This window comes from Pangasianodon hypophthalmus, chromosome 21 (assembly GCF_027358585.1).
Source record: "Pangasianodon hypophthalmus isolate fPanHyp1 chromosome 21, fPanHyp1.pri, whole genome shotgun sequence".
Classification (NCBI taxonomy): domain Eukaryota; kingdom Metazoa; phylum Chordata; class Actinopteri; order Siluriformes; family Pangasiidae; genus Pangasianodon; species Pangasianodon hypophthalmus.
In genome coordinates this window covers 18,483,135-18,492,772 of record NC_069730.1, presented here as the reverse complement: position 1 = coordinate 18,492,772, position 9,638 = coordinate 18,483,135, and the positions used below count along the sequence as shown (strand labels likewise).

Below are 9,638 nucleotides of genomic sequence, written 5' to 3'. Positions count from 1 at the left end.
CTATTTTACAGTTGTGTGCTAAAATGTAACATTCAACAAGTCCCAGCAGGCTAATCAATGACAGAAAAAAACAGTACATGTAATAAACCTGTCAGAAGTTTGCACATTGTATGTAATATAAGCATAGTGTGTAATTTCCGTAGTCTTGTGTTGCTGATAAATGTGAATAATTATGGTTAAGAACAAATTTGGATGATTAGTATTTAAAAAATGTGGGTTTTTTTGTTGGTGTTTCGTATACCATGTAATTAAAGATATGATTATCCAGAATTTGGTGGTTTACGGAAGCAGCTCTTTGATTAGGAAGTCTTCCAAAAACCTCCAGGCTGTGAGTAGAATCTTGCATAAAAAGCAGCACACATTGGCCTCCATGTCTCCATCTCTCCTCGTCTGGCAGGTCCTCACATGCACAACCCTCTCTGGCTACTCATGAGGAAGTGTTTCTGTGTGTATCTACTGCATACAGCAACACACACTCTTCCCTCCGGCCAGATCAGAGGGTGCCGGGGAAAATGTGGAGCAGCGCTTGGGCCTCGTGTTAAGGGTGTAAAGCTCTCCACATGGCACACTTCTATAAAGAAACTGACTTTTTTTTATAGTGACGAGATGACACTAAGAAGGACTGCTTTAAAAAAATAAAAACAGCTATGCAATACACATTTGTGACTCACATTCCTTAAATAATTCTGTCCTTGTCATGACCTCTTAGCGCTTTTTCAGCCTAAAAGTCCCTCTGCAGCTTTAAAGTGAGATAGACGATGTAAACAGCAGATTTTTAAAAAGTGAACAGTGGAGTTAATGATTATAATGTCATTACTACACCACCTTACACCATCATTACTACACCACAACTAACAGCCCAGTAAGCAATCTATTCTCCCATCAACACTAGAGATTTGTGTTCATAACTTCATGACAGGTTATGTCTTTGGATTTAATACCAGCACAATTATAACTTTTTTTTCATATTTAAAAAAAATATGAATATCAGTCATTTATTTACTTTCACCTCATGGATCCTCATCAGCACGACCTGAACATCATCTGTGTAATAGAAATATGATTTGTAAAATTTTTGTTTTCAGCTTCCTTAAAATAAATCAGAAATTACATTTAAGAAGAAGAGGAAGTATTCCTTTCTGGGTGTCAAAAAGATGCTATATAAAATAGTATACTTATTTTATATAGCACCTTTCTGACACCCAAAGACATGCTTTAAAATTTGGTTTTAATATTCTGTTTGAATAGTTTAATTTAAATATAAAAATAAAACTTCCCATGAAAAAGGTTTTTCCTTTTTCAGGAAAGAAACGAAAATTTATAATGGTCTGCCAGCAGTGTTGCCTGTAATTTACTTGTAAAATTCATTGCTTTTTACAGTGTACATAAATATGTATATAAATTTCTGTGTGTCAAAAATCATATTTAAACTTATTATCAAATATTATTACAAATATATAAAATATTCTTCTTTTATATAGTACCTCTCTGACACTGAACTCTTATGGTTTGTCAATGAATATTCATTAAAGAATGACTGCTTTGTGTTAACAGCAACGGAAATATGTGATAAACTTGGTGTGATAAACAACTTAAAACCTATTATTTACCTGTAAACCAAGTATCGTCCGTCTGACACGAAACCAAGAAACATTTGTGCAGCTTAAAAACGTAAAACTAGTCCAGCTTTTTATATAGTGCATTTTATAGCACATTTATTGTTTTGTCTTCATTGCACTTACAAGCACAACACATGCAGATACATGAGAGAAAGGACAGGGTTTTGATGAAGCAGTCTATTTTGAAAAAAAAAAAAAAAAGTTGCATAACAGTCATTACCAAATCATCATGTGCCATGTCTGCTTTAAATGGGCAAATCAATACGCTATTATCTAAATACACACAATGACTAATCTTATTAATTTCCATCCATCCATTTTCTGAACTGCTTATCCTACACAGGGTCGAGGGGAGCCTGGAGTCTATCTCAGGGGACTCGGGGCACAAGGTGGGGGACACCCTGTATGGGGTGCCAACCCATCGCAGGACAATCACACACACTCTCACACACCCATTCACACACTTTGGACAATTTAGAGATGCCAGTCAACCTACAAGGCATGTCTTTGGACTGGGGGAGGAAACCAAAGTGCCCAGAGGAAACCACCAAAGCACAGGAAGAACATTGCGCACACAGGGTGGGGAGTGGGAATTGAACCCCCATGTATGTAATGCTTAGTGCTAACCACGAAGCCACCTTGCCCCCACCTTATTAATTTGATAGACAAATTAAAGAAAGAATCAACAGAAATGCAGTGTATGTCTGTGAGGAATGAACACACGTGTTTAAGTCTGTTTCACAGGTTTAATAATGCTGTATCAATAAACAACTCAGTTTAAGCCACTTTTCCATCTACACGGTTCCGTTCCGTGCGTTTCCACCACAGAGAAGGCATTTCCGGGCCGGAAAACCGGTTCCACCCGGGCCCTAAAAACTTGCTGGACTGGAACCCCAGAACCGGTTACGTCAGGGGGCGGGGCAATGTAGCGTCACCGGGAAAAGTTTTCTGAACAACAACAGTGTTAGTTGCTAGGAACCGCGCTAACATCTCCAGTAATTACTGCAACAGAAAAAAAGGCACAAAATGTGAGAAAATGTAGTTTAGCAGTGGTCTTCGGAGGCAAGAAGAAGCACTGAAACCGATAAATATGATGTTTTGGACACTGAATTGAGCGCCAGTGGTCACGCTGCATATCGACGCCGAGTCTGCTGCTAACCTCCGTAAGTTACAACCCTGACCAAAGTACTGTTGTTTTTTAGTTTTCCTTTTACACTTCTAACGTTATTCATGAGCAATGTTGTGCACATGGACATTATTTTGGCCCTCTACCCACTAGGTCGACGTGTTACAAACTTAGCCACAAACAGTGGTTCACTTTGTTTAGGACATAAATGCACACATCAGTGTTTTGCATTGCTGAGTAATGTGCTTTTATTTATTTATTTTTATTTATTTGGCATACAGAAGCTGATGAGGACCTGAATGAAGCTGAGCCATCCTCTTCGTCATCTTCCACATCTTCCTTCTCCTCTTATTCATCTTCTTCCTCTTCTTCTTCATCTTCCACATCTTCTTCATCCCAACAAAGAAAGTGTCCGGGGAAAAAAGCAAAAAAAAAGGAAGAGGGATTCAAACCAGGAGATGCTTGATTACTTAAAAGCTGCAGATGACAGGTTCATAAAGCACAGCAGAGAGCTTCATGTGTCCATGCTGAAAAAAATGGAGGAAACTACAAACTCAGTGGCCCCGTTGAGCCGCATGGATGCTGGGATGGAGAGTCAGCAGGGACACCATGCTTAAACAATTTACAAACTTTTAGACTAATGCGCTCTGCATGGATGGGATCATACACTGGGTGTACATTTATTTCTTCCTGTTGTAAAGGTGTCTGAACATTTGATTTGGATTTGCTTTTCTAGGGATCTGTTAAGAATCCCACACAACTTCATTAAAGACAAAACTAATTAACACACAGTGCGGCACATGTACACAACGCAACCCTGCAGCTATTTATCAGTAAAGTAAAAATCTCCACACTTAAAGCTGTCATGTGTAAATCGTCCTTATTGTTTGTAACCTAACAGTTTGTCCCCTGATAAGGCAGTCTACAATGAGTGCATTATAAAGAACATTAAAACTGTATTGACATACTACATTGCTTTAAGGGTTAGAGGTCATCGTCTCTTCAGAAAACGTATGTTGAAACTGGGAATCGTTTTATTGTAGATCTTACTTTCTCTATACGGTATTTAATTGTAGTGTTGTTATAGGGAATTGGCTAATTATTTTTGTGCTAATTCAAAAATTAACAAACAAAATCAATATAAAACAAGAAGAAAAACTTTCTGTTAATTTTGCAGTGTATAGACAGTCACGTATCATCATATGGAAAAATGGAAATTCATATCATGTTGATTGATTTATCAAGATTCAAAGTGGGGTGAAGCATCTTCTGTACCCTAATTATGTATATTTCACCTGCAAATATGAATATAGTACACCTTTAAAAAATAATTTAAGGTCCACAAGTGGGGCTTCACAGCTTCAGGGTTGGAGCCTGAGCTCGGGTTACTGTCCGCATGGGGTTCTGCATGTTCTACCCATGTTCATGTGGGTTTCCTCCCACTGCCAAAAACATGCCATTTGGTGCACTGGCTGCTCTAAATTGACCGTAGGTGTGAGTGAGTGTGTGCATGGTGGCTTGTGATAGACTGGCTCCCATCAGTGTGTATTCCCGCTTCACGCTCAGCGTTTTTGGGATAGGCTCCCGATCCACCGTGACCCTGACCAGGATAAAGAGCTTACTGAAGATGAATGAATTGGACCTGGATCACTGATTTACCTTTAAAAGTTTACTCTAAAAATTAATTAAATGCACTTAAAAGATAAAAGATACATACTAAAAGTACAAAAAGATCCTTGACAGTACAGATCCAAGGCAAAGTACAGTTTGGTACCTTTATTTCTGAGAGAATGAAGCACAAATATAAGCCTGTGTGACAGGAAATCATTTAAGTGGAGCCTAATGTCATTTTGTGCACCTAACTAAAACCTTAATTATATCTGTAATATGTTTAACACAACCTAATTCAATTTCGCCTCCGAGTTCAGTTCCTGTGCGAAAATCCACTTCCGGGATTTTCCTCTGACTGCGCGCGAGCGTCGTTTGACTGACACTCTGAGCGACCAATAGTGTTCGCGCAGTGCGTGACGCGGGCGTGCTGAGCGTCGAACTGACCAATCAGCGTCGTCTTGCTGCAAATGGCGTCGTCATCAAAGTAGAAATTTAAATGTAGGTTATGATGAATTAGTCCCTGAAACCCCCCACCTTCCTCATCCTCCTCCTCCTCCTCCTGCTTGTTATGTTCGCCGCCTGACGCCTTCTGCTTTGTTCTAATGATCTCTAACTTAAATGTAGTAAATGGAAATGGTAAAGGTTTTAAACTGAATATTCCCCACACAGCTTGTTATAAAGCTTAATCGTGTTTACTGACCCCGACCTCACACTCCTCCAGGACAGACGCGGGGTTTTTGTCACCTGCATTAACCCTAAGACACACACTATCAAAATAATTTGGTTGGAATGTCCGTGTTGGTGAAATGAAACATGATAAAAGATTTGAAGACGCCTTTGGAAGAAGAAACTTTTTGCTCTTTTCTTTTAGTCGACCTCCTTTGTGTCAAAGCAAGATCACGGAAAAGGGAGGGGAATGAATCCAGACTGCACCAGACACTAAAACATCCTTTCCCTAAAATCCACTTCTTTATCTGGGTGGGCTGCTTTTTTTTTCTTTCTTTTTTTTTTTTTTTTTGAATTCTGGTCCTGAGTTTCCTTTTCACTGCCTTCTTTTCCCGCTCTAACACACCTGATTCGACTTATTAAGCCTACCAAACCGGATCAATCGGGTTTGCGCGTCACATCATGGCGGTGTGTTTCACCTGGTGAAATCTTTTCTTTTTATTAGCACACCTCCAAAACCCTCCGGATGTGTTTATTAAGGAAATATACCCTACCTAGTCTATATGCTGTGTCTATAGTAAGAAGTTTTTTTTTTTTTTTTAAAGTAGGGGGTGTGTCCTTTTCCTTCTTCTGCTTCTTTTTCTTCTTCTTCCTCTTGTTCAGTTGAATTAGCGGTTCGGTTCAGGAGGTGTGTCCTTTTTTTTCCGTTTAGAAACCTTATCCATTGTTCCACGCTTATGGCGTAGTAAACCCCGCCCTCATCCGAACCACCAGCCAATCATATCCAGGTGTCCGTCCCTTCTTCTGTAGCTCCGCCCACAAATCTATATTAAAGCCTCCTACATCGCATGCCGACGGCATTAGCTTAGAAGAGCTATATAATAAACAGCTTAATATTGATTAAAGCTCAGCGCGAGGCGGATTTACTTAAGTATTTTCTTACGTTCATTTTTTTTGGCATTATTTATATTATTAGTCAGTATAAACCATGGCAGACACCAAGGTAGATTCCGCGACGGAAATTTCCGCCAAGGTAAGAAACACGGAAAAGCGACATAAATCTTTTTTTTTTTTTTCATTCATTTTATTTCGTCACAGGTTTCCGTCGTTACTGTTTCGCGCGCCGACACTGAAGGACCCACGGCAGCTATTGTGTCCCGAAACTAAATAAATGAAAAACCCCGTGAGACCGTTTTAGATCCTCAGTCTCTCAAAGTGATGAATTTGTAAACGAATTTGGAGGCAAATCAACAGATCTAGATGTTATTGTCCTGAATGAGGCTCGTGAACGCTCACTCCTCGCGCGGGTTCTTTGTTTATAAGCTACAGTCGGTTCTCGGTTCCTCTTTGAACCGGAGCGGCGCCGCCGGAGATCCTGATGATGATGATGATGATGATGATTTTATTTATTATTGTTATTCCTGCTACCCTGTAAACCAGTCGTGTGAACGCGCGCGCTGATTTATTTCTTCATTTCTCCTGCTCTACTGGGATGCATTTGCACGCTGTTGGGTTCTCAGGCCTTTATTCAAGTGCCTTGTGTCCATTCTCAGGAACTTGACCATTCTGTAAGCGACAGAAGTGATGAATTATTTATTCAGATGTTCCTTCGTGTCGTCCTGAGATTCCGCGTTTTGGTCTACAAGTTTATTTTCGGTTGGAGTTTAGGATGTCTCAGTGCTTGAGCTTTCATTTCATTCTAAGCACCCGCGTTTTAGGTTATTTATTTATTTATTTATTATTCTAGCCTACATCACACATCTTTCTGTCTGTATTAAAAGGCTATGGATCGGTTTATTTAGACTCTATACCGGATCTCCCTCCTCCCTCTCTCTCTCTCTCTCTCTCTCTCTCTCTCTCGCTCGCGTGTTCATGAAGCGCAGTTGTGGATCGAGGCTTATCTGATATCTTGTTACTTCCGAGTTTACATTTCGGAAGTGCTGTTAGTTGTATCTAGGCTATATTTAAGTGTGCATTAGGATTTTTTTTTTTTTTTTAATATTTCGCAAGACTAGATCAACCCCAGTGCTCTGTGGTGATATATAGACTCGGTTTGTTGCATGCACACTGTAAATAATCCATATTATTTCATATTATTAGGTTACTATTAGCGGGGATGCATCGAAAGTAGAATCTGAATTACACACGACACCAGAGAGGTGTCAGATACTTATTAACAGGCTAGTAGTAATAATACTAATACTACTACTAATAATAATAATAGCGTTGCGCTAAATTGTAGTGGCGCGTGCTGTGTGCTTGATGAAATTCTGTAATCCTCGCTGGTTCTCGTCAGGGCTTAAAGACTTGAGGACTTTAGTAGAATAGAAAGTGAATCATCTGCGGTCTTCTAGCTGACCAGGTTTCGGTGAAAAGCCGGATAAAGTGACTGACCGCCTCCAGTTTGTTCCTCTCGACCTAAATCCGGTAGATAGCGTGAAAGCAGGCAGGAGGGAGGGAAGGAAGGAGGGGGAGTGGATTGAGCTCTTCTGGCTGCGCACCAAACCGCATACTGTATTAGATAGCACGCAGCGTATTGCTATGTGCACTATTTGTGCACTGTTTGTCCATACTGTGTAGGACGGTAGTGTGCATGCGCGAGGATGGCCGCGCGCCCCAGTTTGGCGCACTGTTTAGCGCGCGAGGGTGCAGTACGCATTTTGGGATGATGGTCTCGGAAATGATGTTGAGAGAGAAAGAGAGAGCCATGCGCCAGGCCTTCTTTGTCCTTTCAAAGTCTTCCAAGTCAGCTTGTTTTCCCACCCCTGACTCGCCTGAATCTTAACGACCGTCCCTTTTTTCTGCGATCTGCTCCACGGGTGTGTCCTCCTCGTAGCATATGGCGTTCACGAAATTACCCGAACTACAATACCCATGGTATCTCAATAACACCGAGGTGTCGTATTACAAATCATCTAACTCTTAAGTAGGCGGGTCCTTACGCCAAATGATTGACAGCTGGAAAGGCTCTGTATCAGCCAATGGCGTTGTCCTGACCATGGCTGCACTTTTACGCACAACCTGACAGAGGGCGCTCTTCCCCCCTTTCCCTCAATCACCATCTTGGCTCAAGTCCACTGGACGTAATGATGGTTTTAAATAGCCAGGCCACTCTCCTCTAACAAGGCGTCGTGTTAATGGCTATGTTTAATCATTTTGCAGGACTTGAAGGAGAAGAAGCTCCTTGAAGAGAAGGAAAATGGAAAGGAGGCCACTAATGGAAAGGTAGCGCACACTAAACAATTCATTTAAGTCAAGATTTGTTTATGGTTTGACTGAGATGAGGAGGATGATCTTACTATAAGGGAAATATGTTTTAACAGGAAAATGAGGAAAATGGAGAGCCAGAGATCGACGAAGAAGATGAGGATGAAGTAGATGAAGAAGACGAGGAGGAAGACGGAGAGGGTGGGTGGTGTTGCCGTTTCCTAAAAGTCGTTTTGACTTCTCATAGATACCCCTCGTGTTTGAAACCTGGGTGAAAATCTGACTAATGCAGACATTCTTATTGCAGGAGATGAGGATGAGGATGAGGATGAAGAGGACGAACTGGGCGGAGGAACGAAACGAGGGGCTAATGAGGATGACGAGGATGATGAGGTGAGGATGTGTAGCGGAGCATCAGGAAGTTGTTAGGAGTTTAGTTTCCTCAGTCTTCTCTCCACTTCTCTTCTGCTCTTCTAATCTGTGGCTTTTGCTCCCTCTAGGACGAGGTCGACCCGAAGAAACACAAGCCGGAAGATGATGATTAAAAGGATTGTTGGATGCTACTGATCCGGTGTAGAGCTCATCTTCAGCACGTTTGTTGGAGCCAGTGGCATAAAGGACTCAAACATCAAACATGGTCATTTTTTCCCCCCAAGTTCCCACGTCTCACCCACTAACCCCCAATGCAAAATTTTCTAGAGGGAAAAATCCACCACCCAGATCCCCAACACGACGACAAAGTTCACAAGACGAGGATTTGTTTGTATTTTTATTTACATTTTATATTTTTGTACATATTGTTAAGGGATCAGTCACTTGATCGTGATCTCCTGTGACCAAAACGGTGCTTCTTTATGAAATTTTACTTGTTTGACCATGTCTCACAAACTTTGGAAACAGAAACATTTATAAAATCAGCCATTTAACTCTGAGCATTCCAGTCAGATTTTATGTATGAACTTTAGTTGTACCATAAACTAGTTTTGTTTCATTTGTTTTGTTTGTATGGGAGGGCTAGGCCAAAGAAAAGGAGTTACTTTTCTTATTGTTTTTCGTTTGCATTTGTTTTACCTTGGCCTGTCTGTGTGTGTGAAGTTTGTTCAACAATAAACCTGACTTTTATTTTGTGAGTTGTACTTGACTTCTGTTTCCTTTGGTACCTCTCTGTGCTACCAGAAGATTGAGTTCAGGTAACAGGACTGCCAGAATGTTGCTTTAGGCCACTAAGATCTTCACTTAACAAGTGAGTTTAGAAAGCCTGCAATGTTTATCTTAATTTGATTTTCATCAGTTGTGTGTTAAATTACTGGTAATCCAGTCAACCATGTATGATCTGCTTATCACTTGGTTAAAATATGGATATAAAATCTAGAAATATTATCTCTGGACTATGACCTCTGTAAAAGGTC

At 40.6% G+C, this 9,638-nt stretch overlaps 1 protein-coding gene and 1 long non-coding RNA gene across 3 annotated transcripts; both read left to right on the top strand.

Annotated features, from left to right (window-relative positions):
- The first annotated feature begins 2,317 nt into the window (after positions 1-2,317).
- On the top strand, positions 2,318-3,604 carry LOC113546439 (uncharacterized). The gene is made up of 2 exons (XR_003404719.3): positions 2,318-2,782; positions 3,027-3,604. It is a non-coding gene; the product is annotated as an uncharacterized LOC113546439 (long non-coding RNA).
- A 1,929-nt stretch (positions 3,605-5,533) lies between these two features.
- Positions 5,534-9,359, top strand: ptmab (prothymosin alpha b). 2 transcript variants are annotated; one of them, XM_034314537.2, is made up of 5 exons: positions 5,534-5,599; positions 8,185-8,247; positions 8,346-8,430; positions 8,537-8,622; positions 8,730-9,359. In XM_034314537.2, exons 1-5 carry the CDS (start codon positions 5,549-5,551, stop codon positions 8,772-8,774), a joined length of 330 nt encoding a protein of 109 aa, XP_034170428.1. In that variant the 5' UTR covers positions 5,534-5,548; the 3' UTR covers positions 8,775-9,359. The 2 variants fall into 2 exon arrangements, with proteins under 2 accessions (XP_034170428.1, XP_026802117.1); XM_026946316.3 differs by lacking the exon at positions 5,534-5,599 and adding an exon at positions 5,863-6,055.
- Positions 9,360-9,638: the final 279 nt, after the last annotated feature.

Excerpts from the sequence above, each read along its gene's own strand:
- ptmab (XM_034314537.2), top strand. The coding sequence starts at position 5,549 with ATGTGTTTATTAAGGAAATATACCCTACCTAGTCTATATGCTGTGTCT. Across the intron at positions 8,431-8,536 it reads CGAGGAGGAAGACGGAGAGG|GAGATGAGGATGAGGATGAG; the intron begins GTGGGTGGTGTT and ends TTCTTATTGCAG. Across the intron at positions 8,623-8,729 it reads AGGATGACGAGGATGATGAG|GACGAGGTCGACCCGAAGAA; the intron begins GTGAGGATGTGT and ends TGCTCCCTCTAG.